Genomic DNA, 21,319 nt, shown 5'->3' on the forward strand with positions numbered 1-21,319 from the left:
TCTTTTATTCACTATTCATTTCCAAAGCTCGGTTAAGTACGGAGCTGGGTTAAAGATCAGTGGTTTTTCATGTGACACACGCTGGTATTCATCTAATGGCTTGTCAAGACAAAACTGTCCCTGTTCTTGCCAAAATAATAAAAATGACGCTCCACATCGCATGACAATCAGCACTTCCTCATGGCAAAACAACTCAAGCTTTTTGTAACTCATTTATTTTATAGGAAAAAAAAATGTTAATTGGCTCTCCTGTCTCAATGTAGGGAACCAGGCTGTCGTTCTCAAAGGAAGCCTTAACGTTTTTGCTCTCAGAACTCGAAGCAGTATGTAAGCTGGGCACTAATCAAATGCAACTTTAATATATAGAGTAATGCTGAAGCCCGGGTTCCTGATACATTAAGGTGCATAACTTAATATATGCAGATTATGCAGGAGCAGCAGTCTGGACTCAGTCACAGAGGTGGGGCAGGCAATTGAGGAAATGTCATTTTTCTTGAGAACAAAGTGTGGGACTTGCTTTGCAACATCTGTTGGTCTGTGTGAAATGTTAACAGATGTCTTAAGTGGAAAAAAGGAGAGAGAGAGTTAATGAAGGAAACCTCCTCTGAACAAATAATCCACCTAAATTTCCATATTCCCAAGGAAGAAGGTTGACAGCGGCCTTTCCCCTTGTGAAGCCCAATTTATCACGCAAAGTTTCATTTTCTATGTAAAGTTAAGGAATAAAAATTCTCACTCACTATAAAAGAATAGAAAAAAGTAATAATAATCATAATTTCAATTTTTTTCAAATTTCAAATGTTTTGTTTACTTTATAATTACAGAGTTATCTATGTTGTTTGCTTTTTCTTGACTCATCGAACATCCAACACAAAAACAGTGAGCACACAAGCACACACACACACAAGCACACAACACACACACAAGGAATAATAGCTACGATATGGTGTGTGCATGTTGTAGGGAAGAGGAAGAAGGGAGAGTAAAAAGTAGTTTTTAGGATCAGCCATCTTTTAGTTTTTTGGCTGGTTTTATTTATTTGTTTGTTTGTTTGTTTTTAAGGCAGGGTCTTTCTACATAGGCAGTCTGAAACTCACCATTTAGCCCAGCCTGGCCTCAACTCAAACTCATAGAGATCTGTCTGCCTCTCTGAACCATCTTTTTTTAGTATAAAGGTGCTCATCTTCACAGTTAAGAGTCACCTAATATTTACACCTACATCCTTGCTGGCTCCCAATTCCTCTCTCTCCAATACAATCTCTGAAAGAGAAGACAGACACACCGTGTTTCAACAGACAAGCATTCTCAAGAAGGAACATCCGGAAATTGTGGATCCCCATGTTCAAATCTGAAGGAACCTGGAAAAATTTGCTTATTTAGCAATTCTTTTTCTTGTTTCAATTTGTTAGATGACTGAACCAAACATGTAGGTAGCAGTCTTTAATTCAGGTTAAAAAGATGAAGCATGGGCAGGAGGGACATGGTAGTTCAATCCTTCCATCCCAGCACTTGGGAGGCAGAGGCAGGCAGATCTCTGGGAATTTGAGGCCAGTTTGATCTGGTTCCAGAGCATGCAAGAGCTACATAGTGAGATTGTCTCAAAAATAAAACAAAGAGAAAAGAAAAATAATAAAAAAGATGATTTGTGCACTCCATCCACTGAATGTAAGCAAGTGTTGTGTGTAAATGATCTGAACAACATAGGAATCTACTGTATTGCTTTTCCTATTAACATCTTTAAGAGAAGAATTTAGGGTTAGAGTCCATGAACTAGCTAATTCTAATTCACTTAAAAATATTTATGGAGAGGAGAAGAAAAAAATCATGTTGTCATCTTTGACTGGAGTCTCAGTCCCCAAACCTCTCTCCCCCAAGAGCCTGTGCACCTGCTACGCTGTATTTATAACTATACCTTTGCCAGAAGGCTTTGACAAGCTGGGTTGGGTCCTTCAACATATAGTAGCTTCAGCCAGAACATTTTGGCCTGAAGATTCCAGGGAACAAGATCATGGTCCAATTTGTAAGTAGGATGTGCACATATGTCTTCACTTTTAGTTACTCTTCTGCCAAACCATTACGGACACTAAATGGTGAGATGTTAACTCACAGGAACACCAACCACATCAGTGCACAGAACAGAAATAACTGCCGTGTACCGAAAGAAAAATGGTGGCCAGCACTGACGGAGAAAACCTTATGCATTAAAAATACCTTATGTGACCAGAAAAGGAACACAGGTCCCTTAATATAAGGTTTGAGACACCTTAATTAGTGGCATTAACATTCTCCATAGGAAAATATCACTTAAAAGTGTCACCCAAAAGGAAGACACTGCTCCAGCTGACGCTTGTCTAACGGGGACTGAGATACAGCATTGTTGACAGCCTAATCAGGGGCTCTATTTTATAACACACTTCAAGGAAGTACCCAAACACTATAATCCTTTGATACTATGAAAATATGAAAATTGAAAGATTTGAGTAGGGTGTAGCAGATAAGATAGTTTACAAAATGCCAAGGAATGGCTGAATCCCTTGGAATCAGGGTTCACGTTTCAAAAAAGCATCTTGGGTTGGTACAAGCCTCATGCCTACAAAAGATCAAACATTTACTACTGTGTTTTGATCTAAAAACTGAAAAATGACTTTAATCTCTTTGTGGGTACAAGCAGTGACAAAGGCTTTCTTTCCACCACGTGCTACAGTCGATGCTTTTTTTGTTTCTTTTTGGAGAAAATCTTCTAAAAGAATCAGCGGTATCTTTCCTTAAATGAATATGAGGAGGAAAAAAGGAAAAAAAAAACAAAACCAACAGGCTGGGGCAGGGAGGCACACTGGGGAATGACTTTCATATGACCATGTTGCAGGATTGTAAAGACAATATTAATTTTTTTATTTACTTCCTTCTAAAAACTGCAGACTGAGATGCTGGCAGCTCCAGTAAAAATGTCATAATAATAGTTTAAATTACTGTCAGGAAGGAAGATTGAGATTCACTCGCACACAAGAAACCACGTTACAAGGGTGGGCTCAATACTTTACAATTACTTGAAAAATACAACACTTTAAAGTTAACACATAAAAGAGATACAATGAAAATAAACACTACAAATAATTCTCAACCTAAAAAATAAATTTAAACAGTGAACTATAAGAACAAAGTGTCAAAATTCCAAGACTATTTTATAGACACACAGACACACATATACACTCACACACACACAAATATGCTCACAGACACATACATATATACACTCAGAAACAAACATAAGCACAAACACACATGCACTCACAAACAAACACAGACACACTTAGACACAAGCACATCTTTAAAGGGAAAAACAATGGTTCAAAGAAAATTTGAATGAACCTGTAGATTGGTTTTCTAATTTAAAAATTCATAATGGGCAGAATTAACTGGTAGTGGACGGCATCTGGGTGGTAAGGGTCTCTGGTGAAGGGCATCAGTGGGAAGCGGGCAGACGGGAAGCTTTTAAAAACACAACCATGTGGCCAGGCCGTGGTGGTACACTACGTCTTTAATCCTAGCACTCAGGAGGCAGAGGCAGGTGAATCACTGTGAGTTCGAAGTCAGCCTGGTCTATAAGAGCTAGTTTCAGGACAGCTAGGACTGTTACACAGGGAAAACCTGTCTCGAAAACCAAAAAAAAAAAAAAAAAAAAAAAAAAAAAAAAAAGACAAAAAAACACAACCATCTTATCTACCTATCCAGCTGGTGTCATGGGTATGCTCAACCTGTGAAAATTCACCAGTCTGTACACACACTTGGGAACTTGTATAAACATGTATATACATCTTATACACACACAGATTATACTTCAGTTCTCAAAGATTACCACTACTAACAAGTCTATTACAAAAAACAGAGATGATGATAAGAAATCAGCCCTAGAACTATGTTAAAAAGATAAAAAGAAGGCAGATGGTGGTGGCACTGGGGAGGAAGAAACAGAAGGATCTCTGTGAGTTCAAGGCCAGCCTGGTCTACAGAGACAGTTCTAGAACAGGCTCCAAAAGCTACACAGAGAAACCCTGTCTCAAAAACAACAACAACAACAACAAAAAAAAACCAAAAAGGAGGGAAGAAAGGGAATAAAACAGAAGACAGTTTATCTCAGTCAAAATCATTCAAATAACTGCCACAAAAATACTGCTTCTTATAATTTCTTCAAAAGCAAAAGTGTTGGGAAGCAAATAAAAATATTCATTTCCTAACATGAAGTCGAGAGACAGTAAATATATGGAAGAAAGACTAACTGTATGGAGGAACCTCAAAAGGATTATCAGAGCATGTGAGCATATTCAAGTGACTTAAATAGAAAGAGGAACATACCTCAAGTTGAGAGGGATCCACCCCGCAGCATGGGACCTTGAAATGTGCCTGCCAGTCTTGATCAGCAAGCCTGCCCTCTGCTTTGTAACTGAGGCAGTTCGGAGGTGGGGAGGGCACAAAGCGTGCCTGTTGAGAGATTGGAAGAAGAAAGAAATTACATATAGTCTGCAGACAGTATCATACAGAAACGGTCATTTCAAGACACTTTATCTTCAAAACTGTAAATGTAACATTCCTCTGACCACACAAACACTTTCAAAAGAGTCAATCACTCTGGTCTACAACAACCAATAGTTAAATACATGAACCCTGGGAGAATAAACAATGAGGCAGGATAACAGAATAATTCACCGATGGGTAACAAGATGGGGATTGAGCACAGGGCTTCTTGTGCTCAGCATAAACTCCATTAAACTATTCCACCAGTCCACTTAGTCTCTTTTCTTGAAAGGGGGGCTGAAGAGTTGAGAGGATGTCTGAAACTGGGGCTACCAAACACAGTTTCTACCACTAAGCTGCACCCCAACCAGTAGCTCAACTTACTCCATTTTCTTCCCTTAATCATAAAAAGAAAATCATTGTAAACCTTTTTACTCATTGTTGAAGGACTGTTTACCAAGCTTCACACAAGAAGCTGTAAGAAACACCAAATAACACCAAAATAAGACATAATCCCTGCTCACAAGAAGTTTATGATCTAGTATAGAATAGAAACTTTGCACAAAATTGCCTTACATAACTAGAGAATGTGGTAAGAGAACAGTAGAACCATGTGATTAAGGGAAGGATGTCTTCCCACTGATATAGGGAAAGAAAGCATCCAAGCAAAGGCAGCCTTTGTTCTGGGCACAGAGAGACTAGCAACATCCCTCTAGAGAAGTGATCCAGTTTGCCTAGAGCTTAGGTAGGATGCTGGACAAAGCAGTAATAAGCGAAAGGATATGTAAACAGCGGAACTATTGGTAAACATCCCACAGTCCACACTGAGTTGCTATTCTGTTTCTATCACCACCAGTCAAGTCTACTAGAAGACTTCAACAGCAGCACCAGGTGATTGTCAGCATTCTGTAAGACAGTGCAGCGAGGACAACTCCTTCAATGTAAACAGAACAAAGATAAGGGATTAATTAGGGAACTAGTATAATAAGCTAGGTAAAATAACTACTAGCAGATAAAGCTGATGAAGAAATGCAAGACACAAAAGAGATCATAAGGATGAAATTAAGGAGGCAAGAATAACTGATAGGATACCGATAACAAGGAGGCTGGACAGATGGTTCTGTGATTAATGAGAACACACTGTTCTTGTAGAGGACCCATTAGTTCCTATGTTGGATGGCTCACAACTGCCTGTAACTCCACTTCCAAGGGATCTGATGTCTTCTGCTAGCCTCCATAGGCAACTGCACTCATGTGCACACCATCCCCAGAAGCAGACAAATACACATAATTAAAAATAAAAATAAATCTTTTGAAAAGGATATGGGTCACAGAAGTCAATGTTGACACTAGAGATCTGATTGGTAGCACCCCCTATAGAAATGTATGAAATAATTTAGGGCAAGACAATCAAGCTCAGTTTGAGGTAACAGATGATCACGGATACAAGTAGGCAGTAGAAAGTTCAGAAAAAAAGACCAATACTGGAGCACAGGATTTGGATGTATCTATGTAAACATGGCATTAAAGGGAATTGAACATGGACACAATGTTCTTTGTGGTTATGAATGAGAAGATAAATTGGCAAAGGATGGTTGGAGTTTTAGATAATACTGTATTTCTGTATTTAGAGAATAATAATAGAAATTTAGTAGTAAATAGAACTATAGGAGTAATCTATCGATCAAGATACTTGACTTGGTAGTATGTGATATAAATGGCTAAATACTTCAGATGCATTTGCTATTAATTTGTTACTTTGAGTAAATGTATGTTCAATATACAATTTCATATATATTTATATATATAGTAACTAAATATTTTGTTGTGTTTACTTTGTTTTTTAAGATATTTTATATTTATAAATTTCTGGGTCATATGAGTTGTTTCAGTATAGTAATATGTATATATGATACATTTTATAAAAAAGTTCAGAAATACATAATTTGTAAAGACAAAGAGGTAGAGATGGTAAAATATTCTTTGAAGGCATTTTAAAAGAAAACAAAGCAAGAGAAATGTGGCCTGAAAAGCTAGCAGGGTTTAGAGAAGTGTATTTGGGAACAAACAGTTTGTTTTCCACCATAGCAGGTTAAAAAAAATGTCTGCAGCAAGCAAAGGGGACAAAGTCAGCAGAGAAAAGGATATTGAAGATCTAAGCCAGAGGGAAAATGATATAAAGGGTCCTAGGAGAGAATGTAATAAGAACACAAATGAAAAGGTTCCCTGAAGGGAGAAAAAAATTTCCCTCAGAAACCAAAGGAATGATACAGGAAATTTTTCATGGTTAAGAAATGTAGGTAACGGTCAGGCAGTAGAGGCACATGCCTTTAATCCCAGCCACTTGGGAGGCACAGATACTTGGATTTCTATGAGTTCAAAGGCAGCCTGCTCTACAGAGCGAGTGAGTTCCAGGACAGCCTAGACGACACTGGGAAACCTTGTCTGTAAACACCAAAAACCAGAAACAAAAGAAATGCAGGGATTGGGGTGTGTCTGTGTGCATAAATATATCAATATAACCTGCTAAGTCTATGCAATGCTACTTGCAATTACATAATGTCAGGACTGACCACTTGGTATTGGATGACCAATTAGGGGGCCTCTTCCTGGGGGAAAACAACTTCTCTCAGCATCCCTGAGGTGCCTGTAGCTTTTTGTCTGGGGGTGGGACCCTGTGAGATTTCCCTCTTCCACTTTTTCACGATGTCCCTGTTCAGGCCTTGCCATATTGTAACAATTAAGGAAGATGAAGCCAGGAATTTGAGAAGGAGCGAGGGTCGGAGCCATGGAAGTTGTTGGAGGAAGAAAAGGGAATGGAGAGAAATGATGTAATTATATTCTATTGAAAACAATAATAAATATTTTGATATTTTTTTTTAAAAAAGAAATGCAAATCTTAAGAGCTCAGTTAAGAGCACTAAACAGAGGACAACCAGCGACGAGAAGAATGGGCTGCTTGGACAGGGAAGAAGGAAAGATCAGAACCAACAAGGAGTGAGCGGAAGAAATGCAATTCAGCGGAAAGCTGTCAGGAGTCTCTTCCCACTCAGCTGATTCAAACGATGCGCAGGGCTAGAGCCATGGCTCCGTGGCTAAGAACGTGTATTGTTCTTGCATGATACACAGTTCAGATCTCAGTACCACATGAGATGGCTCACAACTGTTTGAGCTGATGCCCTTTCTTGGTCTCTGTAGACACCTGTGTGCATACACACACACACAAAATTTTTTAAAAATTTATCTTTTAATTTTAAAGTTAAGCCTTTAAAAAAAAGACAGTGTAGTTAGGAGTTGTGAAATTTGACTTTGAAAACTAGAATACTAAGAACCAGCAAGAAGTTCTTACTGGAGAGAGCAATGCCTTGCTCCAAAACACACAGGCTAGTAGGAAATGGAACTTTAGAAACCATAATGATTACATACATTCCCATAGTGATGAGTTCATATAAGAAAATAAAATACCAAGAACAGATTTTTAGATCAAATTATTTGATTTTTATTTAGTCATATCCCAATTGTAAGTATTTACAGAGCATTTTTTAAAAATGGCTATAATCTACTCCTGGCTTGAGAAACTCCCCAAAGCAAATAAAATACTGAAATACTTTAAACTATATCACATAAGCGACTTGAGTGAAATAGGAGGGGGAGATGTCTAGGAATATTGCTTCTTTAGAAAGCACAAGAGAAAGCTGAGAGGTTCTCTCCTCATGCTAATTCCTACCTCCAGGCCCATGTAACCCAAAGTCACATCAACTCTCCACCCAGTTAGTGCGGGTTGCATTAGCAGAACTTGTAGTTCAGAATCCCTCTAGAGACCAGGGGAATGATGAGTTCTATCACCCGGCCAGTATCTACAGTCACCAATGAATCACCTCAAGGACATGTACAAAGACATTTTTCTGCTGCATTGGCGGTCACTATAACCAGCCTTTCTAACAGAGTCCTTTCTGTAAGGACCACTGTCTGAGTGACCCGCTACACAGCTTATAAAGTAGCATTAATACTGTGGGCCAAAAAGAGATTGATCTTTGAGCTCGTGGTCTCCTGTTGTCAACAGTGCATTATAAAACCAATACTAAATACTTTATAAACAGGTCTCCCTACAGTGTATTAGAGAAACAGTACATCTCTCATGCCCCATAGTTAGGTAGCCACATATCCATCAGGCTAATACATTATTTAGGAGATACTCAGAAGAGCAATAAGAGTCAATAAACTAACTTCTGGATACTTATATGCAACTATTCCACTGGAAATTGTACCTGGAAGAGACAACTTTCTCACTAACAGTGGTTGACGACAGAGCCTCTCAAGCATCCTGTTAGAAGGAAGCACAGGCTTCTGGAGTGAGAAAGAAGACATTCTCATGGCCTGAAGAGAGTTTGGTCATTGACCTTTATGTACTATCCAACTCAACCCTCATTTCTTTTATTTTGTATATACATGCCTGATTCTCCCATCCTCATGGCGGGTCAGGGACATAAAGACTGGCAGAAACATGTCTATCGTCCCTTAACTCAGGGCACACGACAACTTCCACTACTGCTTTCTACTTGTTATCGCAAAGGAACGACACAATGACTGGAGTGTCTGCACAAGGCCTGCACTACATATGCAGCATGGAACTCAGAAGCCATTGACCAAACATTTAAAGGACCTTTTATTTCTTCATTTTTTTTTTTGTCCTGTATTTTTGGTTAAAGCTCCTAAGCCCTTAGACGCCTATGATGCCGTCCCTGATGCCCAGTCTAGCATCACCCAGACACCTCATGCCGAATTCTGCCATCCTGAGAGAGCACCTTCTGCTCGGAAATGTATTCCAGCCCTTCAAGGAAGGATTTCCTTAGCTGGGAGTTATTTCTCAAACTATAAGAGGCGTGGACCTTTGTGTAGTACTGCGGTGCCATGGTTTCACATGCTGGCCACATTAATACTGGAGAGCAAGCATCTGTAACCCACAGCTGTGTGCACTCCAGCCCCCAAGCACCGCAAGGCTGGTGCCAACGCAAACCACCCTTCCCATCCACACTGGAACCACACTGGTTTTCTTCAGGAGCCAGAGACTGAGATACAGTTCTGAAAATGGGATTTTGGGTACTTTCCACTCGTATGATGGATATGGACTATCAAGAAGACTACTGCCAGGGGCACTGGCTCTTTTCTTCTCCCCATTCCACATCAAGTGGATAAACTCTAAAGGGGAAAGGGAGGGAGGAGGGCAGTGGAGGATATGGTCAATGAACACCATATCCATATATTAAAATGTGCTTATGCAACACAATACTACGTACAATGAACACATACAGGGTAAATATTTTTTAAGAAAAGCAAAATATAAGAGACTTACAGTATTAAAGCATTATTCTAGAATCCCCCAGGAAACAACCTACATGGAAAAACATACATTTTTTTCCCCACAGTGTTTTCATTTTTCTTCCTCATTATCTTAGAGTTTTACTCCTATAGGCAAGCATTTTGGAGGTGGAAACACATTTTATGAGGGTAGGCAAAAGAAGTGGAAATAAAGGGCAAACACGAGACACATGATTCTACATTACTTCCTCAAAGAAACGTCCCCCAAATCCTAGACATCAGGAAAGCTGATAGGAAAACATGGGCTAGGACGAACTTCTTTGTATTATTTTTGCTACTACAACCACCAGCGCTAAGATGACTGCTCAAATTAATGCCTGTGGTATGTAGACAAACTGTAGAGGATGCAGTCTCCGACCTAAGTACTTATCTACATCTGTGGGGATTTACCACTCCTGCTAGATTTACTTTATTCTTCATGCTCTCGCCTAGAGGAAGTGATCATCACTCAAGACTTGGATCCTGTCCACGGGTGGGGTTTACATATGGCAATGAGAAGAGGGTATTTGCCCTTGGACACGGATGGTATTGAACCCAAAGCTTAGCGAGTCTAGTTCACTTGCAGCAAAGAGAAAGACACAATTTCTGAAAGTCTGACACTGATCTCACTGAGCTTTATTAAAAAAAAATCACAAAGTGTGGAAGTCTGAAGTACTCAGTGCTTTGTATCACATCAAGCACATGCATGCAGGAGCTGTGTCACTATGCACTGGACTGGTATCATATATCTATCTCCATGTGATGCAGCGATTGCTGCCATATAGCACCCCCACGTCTAGTTACTGACATTCCATGTGTGTGCATGTAACATATGCAAAAGATATACCCAAGGAGTCAACTGTGTGCAGTGGTCAAAAGTCCAGCAATGAGATTACACAGGTTTGACTATCTGTAGAAGCTTTTACCTTGGCAAAACACTTAGTCAAAATTTGCCATCTCCAAAGTGGAAATTCAATCGTAGTAATTCACAGAATTGTTGTGAAGACTGTGTTAGCACAAAAGGTTTACCTAGGCTGGGCGGTGGTGGCACACGCCTTTAATCCCAGCACTCGGGAGGCAGAGGCAGGTGGATCTCTGTGAGTTCTAGGCCAGCCTGGTCTACAAGAGCTAGTTCCAGGACAGGCTCCAAAGCTACAGAGAAACCCTGTCTCGAAAAACTAAAAAAAAAAAAAAAAAGGTCTACCTAGTATCTAAATATCTAAACATAAGCATTCAACAAATGTGAGTCAGCCTCCTTCTCCCTCCCTCCCTCCGTCCCTCCGTCCCTCCGTCCCTCCCTCCCTCCCTCCCTCCCTCTGTCTCTGTCTCTGTCTCTCTGTCTCTGTCTCTCTGTCTCTGTCTCTCTGTCTCTCTCTCTCTCTCGTGTGTATGTGTGTGTGTGAACCTATTCCAAACTGGATGGTCTCAGGCACTTTTGTTTGGCTCTCCAAAGTAAGACTGTATGAGTATGCATGTGTTTTAATTAATGGCCAACATACAAAGTTCAGTTAGAACTGCCATTCAAAGAGAAAACTATGAAACTTCATATTGAATTTTCTCTTTAGGTATTGAATATATTTTATGTACCTATCTAACACCAAAAAAAAAAAAACCCCAAAATCCATGACAGAATTTAAATTAGAAAAAAAAATCAGCTCTGTACCCTTAACTCATCAATCATCTGAATTCAGTCCTTCCCTATCCCCTTTTTAGATTTTCTTCATGTTATACTATGTGCATGCATGCACAAACACACACACACACACACACACACACACACACACACACACACACACGTAGAGCAGAGTTTATTCCATCTACTTGGCCTGAAACAGCAGAAATAGTGAGGTGTTGAAGACCGAGGATGAGAAATAGAGAAGATGAGAAATAAAGAAGACAAAGCAATAGCTAGGACCAGGAGGTCTTGTATAAGTTGACATAAGCCAAACAAGTTTATGAAGAACATCATAGATACTATTTGCATCCAAGGTCAGCTGAAGGTTAAGTCTGATTATGTCTGTAGAGAGCTCCGTGGAGCCGCACCTGATGGCGATGTGTAGAGAGCTGCATGGAGCTGCACCTGATGGCGATGTAGAGAGCTGCGTGGAGCTGCACCTGATGGTGATGTGTAGAGAGCTGCATGGAGCTGCACCTCATGGCGATGTGTAGAGAGCTGCATGGAGCTGCACCTGATGGCGATGTAGAGAGCTGCGTGGAGCTGCACCTGATGGCGATGTGTAGAGAGCTGCGTGGAGCTGCACCTCATGGCGATGTGTAGAGAGCTCCGTGGAGCTGCACCTGATGGTGATGTGTAGAGAGCTGCATGGAGCTGCACCTGATGGTGATGTGTAGAGAGCTGCATGGAGCTGCACCTGATGGTGATGTGTAGAGAGCTCCGTGGAGCTGCACCTGATGGCGATGTGTAGAGAGCTCCGTGGAGCTGCACCTCATGGCAGTGTGTAGAGAGCTGCATGGAGCTGCACCTGATGGCGATGTAGAGAGCTGCATGGAGCTGCACCTGATGGCGATGTAGAGAGCTGCATGGAGCCGCACCTGATTGTGCTGGCTTCTACCCTCCGTGATCCCGAAAGCGAGTGCTCTCTGTGATAATCAACTCCTAATATGGCTAACGCCTGACTCATGCTATTATCACGCAATGATAGTCAGCTGCTTGCATATGCATGAACCTATGGGCAGTGCCCACGTGGCAATCCGGGGTTGGCGGCCCGTGCTTTTTTAAAGGCTGGGAGAGGTTTGCCCGGGGAGAGAGAGAAAGAGAAAGAGAAGGAGAAAGATTGCTGTGACAAGGTCCTGAATAAACTGCTTGCAAGAAGAGCTCCGGTGTTGCGTCTTCCTTGCTGGTCTAAGCGGGAGCGACATATGTCGACAAAGACAACAAGAGATGCCTCAGACAAATGCATGTGTGTGCGCGCCCGTGTGTGCGCATGCGCGCGCGCGCACACACACACACACACACACACACACACACACACACACACACACATATAGAATTCTCAATTCTCATTTTGTTGTTTTCTTTATTGTTTTTATTGAGCTATACATTTTTCTATGTTCCCATCCCTTCCTCCCCCATCCTTTTTTACTCTCTTCCATGATCCCCATGCTCCCAATTTACTGAAGAGATTGTGTATTTTCCTAGTTCCCATGTAGATTAGATCCATGTATGTCTCTCTTAGGGTCCTCGTTGTTGTCTAGGTTCTCTCGGATTATGAATTGTAGGCTGTGTTTTCTTTGCTTTATGTGTAAAATCCACTTATGAGTGAGCACATATTATATTTGTGTTTCTGGGTCTCAGTGACCTCACTCAATATGATGTTTTCTAGATCCATCTATTTGCCTGCAAATTTCAAGATGTCATTATTTTTTTTCTGCTATGTAGTATACTCCATTGGGTAAACAGAGAACTCTCAACAAATGAATCTAAAATGGTTGAAAGACACTTAAGGAAATGTTCAACATCCTTAGCAATCAGAGAAATGCAAATCAAGACAACTCTGAGATTCCATCTTACACCTGTGAGAATGGCCAAGATCAAAAACACTGATGACAACTTATGCTGTAGAGGTTGAGGGGTAAAGGGAACACTCCTCCATTGCTGGTGGGAGTGCAATCTGGTACAGTTGCTTTGAATATCAGTATGGCAATTTCTCAGAAAATTAGGAAACAACCTACCTCAAAACCCAGCAATACCACTTTTTGGTATATAATTCCCATTTTCATAAAATGTTTTTCATTTTGTTCTTCACAAGTCCCATGAAATAAGTATTATTATTCTTACCTTATTAATGAGGAAACTGAAGCTAGGAGGATTGAATAACATGACCAAATCTTGATATTAGTGTCAAAGTGAAAATTTAATACTGAGTTGGTCTAATTTCAAAACATGCGCTCATCCCATTTTCCTGCATTGCTTGGTTTCCATTTTTTAGACAAGAATTTCCTTGAAAGTTATGAAATACTATACTGTGTCTTTAAATAGGGTTGCCTTTTCTGATCGATTATCTTTTCAATTTGAATATCAATTAACATGGAGTGCTGTCTTTAGAGTTTCTAAGGACTCAAGGAAATGAACTATTTATCCAGAAGAGTTTAAAATCAAACAAAATAAGGGAAGGCACAATTTTTAAAAATTCAACCATCTACCTGGTTTATCATTTATTTAATTATAATTAGTTATAACCAACATCTACATTTTCTTGCTTTTCGGATTTGTTTTTATTTCACTATGATCCTTTCCCATGGAATATCAAGCAGTTGTTAAAAAGAAGGAGAACACTGTAGTCAGTGTTAATAAAAAGCATCTCCAGGTAGATAAGGAGAAGTGCAGCAGAGTCCAGTGTGTGGCTAGGAATGCTTAGAGGTGTGAGATTCAAAGGGGAGAAAGGAGAGAAAGGCCAGACACCATGGCAGGCACAGCCAAGCAAGAGTCCATCCAGGCTTGGCAGCTTTGCTTCTTCTCTGCAGGAGGCTGGAAGCGATGCCTGCAACATCAGAGTGTACCAGTGTAAACAAAGCCCCCCTTCCTGACATAAGGAATAGTCAGGCAGCCATGTCTAAACACTAAGTGAAAAGAAAACGATGTCAACAATTGCTCTCCTTTATGAAAAAGTCCCCCCAGTCAGTGCGCCTGTCACTAGGTTCAGCACTTAGCAGCAGAAATAATTTCATCCAGCAATGGCACCTATGAGTGTTGTCTCGAACAACAGAAGCACTATACACAGTCTACACGTGGGACAAAAGGACCATCTGCCCAGGTTGTCAAGGAAGGAGTGTCCCTCCAGATCACAGCAAATCCAGCTACCAGTCGATGCGTGTGTTCTCTTACACAAGCACTTCAGTTTTCATCATTTTCCACACTCAAGAGCCTTCGATTCAGGCCGCAAACTCAGGGTGTCTGAATTTAGCCCGACACAACATGTTCTTCACCTGACTGTTCCCTGCCCGTTTCAGAGTTTTGTTAACAAACAATTAAGCCTTCTACTCATCGGGGCTTAAGAGCAAATTCAAGTGTTTAACTTCTATATTCTTACCACATTTGGCAAACTGCCCAGTAGTCAAAAGTATTTAAGAAATTTGGATGAATGAACGAACACAGGATGAACAGAGGGAGAGAAAGTCAGGGTGTGCTTCTCAGGGCAGCTCCCTTAGCAGGGCAAACTCGGCTCTCTGTGCACAGGATTGCTGTTTGGTTTGTTTCCCTTCGAGCACAGCTCATCCTCTCAAAGCATGAATCATTAGTAAGGTGAAACATTCTTTATCACTGAATTTTCTTTTTAAGTTTCTATTTAGTATCATATTCTAAAAATTTTCAGATCAAAATAAAAGGAAAAATTAAAGAATTGATAAGGTCCAAATTAAGCCCAGAACTATGAACACTTGATGCTAAATGAAAAGAAGTAAAATAAATGATCCCCATGATGTCTGCAACACAAACACACCAAGCACTTCTAAGGAAAATAAGGGCCATATCTAAGATACCACAAATTAAAGCCTTTAAGAGAAAAACACTGGCTGGGGATACAACTCACTACAGAGCGCTTGCTAAGGATGGATGGGGCCCTAGGGTTGATTCCTACACCCCAACAACACCAAAGAAACACAGCCTCTGTTTCCAAAAAAAAAAAACCAAAAAACTTTTTTATCTTTTATGCTACAGATTTATCAAAAAAACTTTTATATATCTGACAGATACAGCAAATACTCTTAGTCACAACTCAGAAAAGCTCTAAACTTTTTTTTATAATATTAAAGTCAATCAGGGTACATCCCTAAACCAATTATTATGTACATATTGTCAATGATTATAATTTTAGGACCTTTCTGCCAGTGTGGGTGGTATATAGCTAACACCTAGGGCCTCGAACATGTTAGGCCAGCTCTTAGCGCTAAGTTGTCCCTCCGGTCCATTAATTTGTTCTCCTTTTAATATGAGAACACAAAGATTCCATTTAACACACTGAATCCCCATCTGAAGGCAAAAATCAACCGCTGTGTAATATTTCTAAGAATACTTTTAGAAATCATGTCTTAGAAAAAGAAACAAATTTGGAATTTAGTGTTTCCCCTAACACTCTGTTGTCCAAATGAAGCTAAGAGGGCCAAGTTTACTCTTACAAGGAAAGTTATTCAGAATGTTTTCATTTTGTTGCGTTCATTCTGTCTTACTATTGCCTAACATGATAAAGGAATACAAACCATGAGGAAAAAATTTGAGTCTAGAGTACTTTTCATATTTTCACTTCCCTCTTGATCCAAAACATACATCTTTAAGTATAATTAATTGACACCTAAAACCAACTTTTCCTTGAGAAAAGTCATATTTGAGTCATATTGATCAATGTCATCACTATACTTGAAAGAGAAGCTTCATGCGGCCATACACAAAACAGGCAACTCAGTATTCTAATCTTAGAACTAAAATTCTTGTCTTGGAAAACAAGCCATTTTTACAGACAACTTGGCAATCCCACATCAAAGAGAGTCTCTAAAACTGCCAGGTTGCAAAGGAAACTCAAGTTATGCAGGAACCACTGCACTTTTAGATTCTGATACCCTAAAACAACAGAAAGACGCACTACCAAGTAAACATAGCCTTGAAGAGAAAGAATAAAACACACTTTGGCATTTTGTATATAACAGAACAACTCAAAGAGAATGTGTTGCCAAGTGAATCAAAGCACAATGTGGCCTCCATGGCTGTAACCAGTGAGCTCTGGGCAAAGGAAAGCAATTCCCACAGCCTCCCAAGGATGCTCTCAGTTTGAATTTGGATGGGCATTTTAGTAGCGATTAAAGCTTCTACAACTGCAGAGAACCTTATGTCAGGATGCTTCCATATTCCTTGCTGTCGTGTGAACATCCCAGGTCAAATACAACATGACACTAATAGTCTAAAAGGAAAGGGGGTAAACCAGAAACTATTTTAACAGATTTCACAGATTCCTCCTTGCCGTGGTTGTGGGAAAGACAAGGCAGAGTTTGAACATTAACAACGGTTGTTAAGGTGAAGCTTAATCCCAAATGTGTTAGCATGAAACGACCCACTTCAAAAAGATTTTAGAGTATATTTTATTAAATCCTGAAATGCATGTCCTGGTAAATTTCTATATAAATTTGATTTACAAATTCCACCGAAATGTGCCACAGCTGGCAGAATAAATTACTACAATAAATCATTATTAAATAACTGTAAATCTTTGTAATGACATAATGCCTAGCTAAAAAAAAAAAAGGATGGAGAAGTGAACATTCAGAGGAAGAAAAGCCCTCTTCATGACACAGGAAAGCAAATTACAAAACTTACTAGGCCGACATTGCAATATGATTCAATGACTAAACAGGGAAATAAAATTCACATAAATTGTGCTGAAACCTACAGCAAAGCTGCACTCGCTGCTTTATCAAAGCAAGCGCATGGCAAGGGGTAGAGCATGCAGGCTTCTGACACTGACGTCCGCACTCACAGCAGATAAGCCTCACATACACAGCTGCATCCAATATTTCGTTAGACAATAAAAACATTTTCCAGGTATCAATCAACAAGCCTAGTTTGTACTTTCTCTGAAACTTCATAAATATTCTGTAGATATAACTTATCTCCCCGCCATGCTCTCTTCCCTCTATATACAGCTCCACCCTCCTCCAAAACAAACTTGTTCAAAAAAAATGGAGAGTTAGAATCTTTTTGACGAAGAGCAGACGGGTAGCCACCGTAATCCATTACTTTAGATAGTGCTTGAGGAGAATCACTCCAAACAACCCTGCCTTATTTAGCTCTCCCAAGCTTCCATTTGTCAAAGTTCAGACATTGGGTACTCCTGTCACAACCAACAGGGCTCATGGCTCCAGCCAGCGAGATGAGCTCCAGCAGAATGGCGGGGCCCAGAGTGCCCGCTCATGGCGTGTGATTGCTGCCTCTGCCTCTCGGGAAGGGTAAATTATTAACCGACACTTTCACAGCAGAAGAACTGTCTAAGATAAACCCATTAAAACTGTTAGCCCACCAAATATTTCACACTGCCATGGTAAAGTCTCTGTCCAGGTCACCACTGCATTCTCTTGTTCATATTTATACCTCAGTTTCCTGACACTAGTCTTCATAAAATGGAAAGATGTCCCAAACGCCAGCTCTTACCACTTTTCTAATGTACCTAACCCCAGTCAGGGAAAACATTTTTCCATAGGATGCCAACCCTGGTCCTTTGAATCTATTTAGATTTACAGGAGACAGGAGGCAGATATAGGCAGGAGCTGCATGTGTGTCTCTAGGGCCACAAATTCACTGACCAAGCACACGACACATGGCAGATAGTCCTCATTTTAAACTCTATCCAAACATTTTGCAGTCAAGAATTTTTCCATCTATATTTCATTTTCCAATTTGTTGCAGCAACTAAGATAATCATTAAATGAGTCCACCCTGGAGGCTCGCTTGGGCTCCATAGACAGGTATTTCTTCCCAATAAGACACTTCCCCCTTCTTCATTTCCAAGTCACACAAAGCCATTCTCTGTGTATCCCCTGCTCTCACGGGAGAACAAAGCATTTGTGCTACGGCTTCAAATGCCAAGACAATCCAGACCAAACAAATAAGCCAGTAAAAGAAGGCCTAACAGTGCGGGGGAATAAACATCTACAAGTTATGTGTGGAAACAAGTGAAAATATGTTCAAACAAGCAAACTTTCAAAGGGAAGAAGCAAGACAGCGTGATAGGACACCCCACCTCAAGGGAGGCTCGGGAGCAGGACAGTCAGCGCACCCAAGGGATTCAAGAGAATGCGCAACTCCATGAGCAGAGGTGGAAAAGGCCGAGGGGGGAACCCCTAAGCACATCCACCAATGTGGAAGCACAGATCTGGATCACAAGTGATGGCGACCTAAATGTTCAGCCACTTTGTCCAGGAACAGCAATAAAAGATAAAAATAATGACCACCGCTCTGACTATGACTCCAGTAGCAACCACTTAAGAATAATTTACTTCTGCTAAATCTGTGATTACAGACACAACCTTCTCCTTTCTTCCCCCACCTTCTGCATCCCTAAACACCCAGTCTAAACTCAGGCTATAGTTACCAAAAGCCAGTTGAGCATAAACCTTATCTTCAGCCTACATTACTTTTTACAATACAGAAGGATTTGTAGTGCTATCTACCACTCTTAACTTCAACACTGACTTTCTCCATTTAAAAAGACCACTTTCTCCTTCCCAGGGGACACAGAGCATCTGACGGCTGGAACTGTGATAAATCTCTCTATGGGTAGAGCCTAGTTCCTAGTTTTACAGTATAGTGCAACTGTGTTACTTAGCAAATCAACTAAAGACATGTAAAAATGACTGTGTGGGACTCGGAGGTCCTCATGGAGACTTAGGAGAGACCATTCCATTGCCAATTAGAAGCAAATTACTTTCACATACTTTTCTATGTAAAATGGGCAACTCTGTGGTCATTTTTGAGCTACCTTCCATGTGCACATTTTCAACACCTACTCAATAACTGATTGGGTCCTTTCTCTATGAGAATGTGGTTTGCTGTTGTTGATGATGCTGGCAGGATTATTTATTTCCCAGAAAAGTCTCCCTGCCCTCTAATACTTATCATGGACTCAGTCTCTAGATCCTTCCAGCATCTGACTCCACCTAGTCTCTGTTTTACTAGCACCTTGAGAGCTGAAGTAACCTCCTACCTCAGCATTGTGGGTTTGTATTTTCTCCTTTCTGATTTCCAGATTATAGTGAGTTTCCCAAACCCTCAAAAACAGAGGTTCTCAACCTTCCTAATGCTGCGCCCCTTTAATACAGTTCATCATGTTGCAGTAGCCCCAACCATAAAAATCATTCCATTGCTACTTCATGACTGGAATTTTGCTACTGCTATGAGTTGTAATGTAAATATCTGATGTGCAGGGTATCTGAGATGTGACCGGCAAAGAGGTTGAGGACCCACAGGTTGAGAACCGCTGCTCTAAAAATAACTTAAAGATTCAGCCTCTTCCAGTCTAACCAGCTTTTACCACCGGACTCCACTTTCAGTGACAAGAAAATCCTATCAGCCCTTCTTACTGCTTTAAAGCCCGCCCTCTTTCTTGAGTCCCCTTGTCGTCATAGTTTCTTTACTCAGGCCTACTTCTCAGCACTTTTAATTATCTGTTTAACTTCTGCCTCCCCCATGGGGCCAATAAACACAACAATGGTACAGCTCTTGGAACCCATTTCACCAGTACTAGTGGAAATATCCCCCAAGAACTAGACAGAACAAAGGGAGAATCAACTTAAAAACCATTTACTTGTCCTGTACTTGCCTCTTATATATTTATTCTAATTTTAGATATCCTGATATTGTATAATAGCTTGAATTCTGTCATTTTGCAATGATTACTTATGGGAAGCCATGATCAGAAGGATTCAACAACCCATCACCCTGCTCTTTGAAGATTTCTACATCAAGACAGAGACCAAACCACTGATGCCCTAGGCTCTGAGTTCAATAAATCCTTCTACAATTCCCCGACAAATATTAAGCATGGCAGAATTAGAAATGCCCTTCAACTGATAAAGTTTAGAGATGATAGCTCTGTATGACAAAAACAGATACATTTGGACATTTCCCCAAATTCATTTGCCAATTTACATCATGTAACTGTCAATGAAATCTCACTCTTTTTAGCAATCATAAAATGTCGGTTATATATCTGATTCAATGGTACTACCAAAATGCTTTTACCCAATGCAAGTACTCTACCACTGAGCTACATCCCTAGCCTAGCAACCTTTGATTAAAAGATAAAACCTAGCTGTAATTCATTCAATTCATTTAAGTACCAAAATGAGCTCTATCAGTCTATATGTAAGGTAATCTTACAAATTACCACATATTTTGTATTATACCAAACAGATTTTATTCACTTATAGTATTTTCAATTACATACTTAATAAATTAAAAAACACAAATAAGATGCATGACCACCATAACAAGCTAACAAAAATTCAGCAGCTTTAAACAAGAGAAACTTACAGTTCTGTTAGACAAGTTTCACTGAGCTCAACTCAAAGTGTGGCATCCTTCAAGAGGTTTTAATAGACAGTCTGTTTCCCAGTCCTTTCAGCTTCAGTAGGCTGTTTGCAGTCCTTGGCTTGTAGCCCTTTTGTTCTGTCTTCGCAGTCAGGATATTATGTCTCTCTGACCATATTCTTCCTTCCATTATTATAGTTCTCTCCCTCACCATAGCTAGAAAAGTTTCTTAACTCTTAATAATTCATGCAATTAAATTAGACCTACTTAGATCATCCAGTACCTCCCTTATCTGAAGGTCCTTAACCACATCCACATCTCCAACAGCTCTAAGGTTAAGATTTGCAGGGTCTTTTATTTTGAATGAGTATGTGATGTGCATTGCTGTATGAAAGTTTGTGTGTGTGTGTGTGTGTG

The 21,319-nt window shown here is 40.2% G+C and overlaps 1 protein-coding gene across 2 annotated transcripts in view; it reads right to left on the reverse strand.

Annotated features, from left to right (window-relative positions):
• Nucleotides 1–21,319, reverse strand: part of Bnc2 (basonuclin zinc finger protein 2) — a 402,071-nt gene that overhangs the window by 281,748 nt on the left and 99,004 nt on the right. For both annotated transcript variants that reach the window (XM_075946140.1, XM_075946141.1), the window contains exon 2: nucleotides 4,354–4,479. In XM_075946140.1, the coding sequence (XP_075802255.1) occupies nucleotides 4,354–4,479 (126 nt within the window). The remainder of the gene's footprint in view (nucleotides 1–4,353; nucleotides 4,480–21,319) is intronic.

Source organism: Microtus pennsylvanicus, chromosome 13, assembly GCF_037038515.1.
Source record: "Microtus pennsylvanicus isolate mMicPen1 chromosome 13, mMicPen1.hap1, whole genome shotgun sequence".
Lineage (NCBI taxonomy): Eukaryota > Metazoa > Chordata > Mammalia > Rodentia > Cricetidae > Microtus > Microtus pennsylvanicus.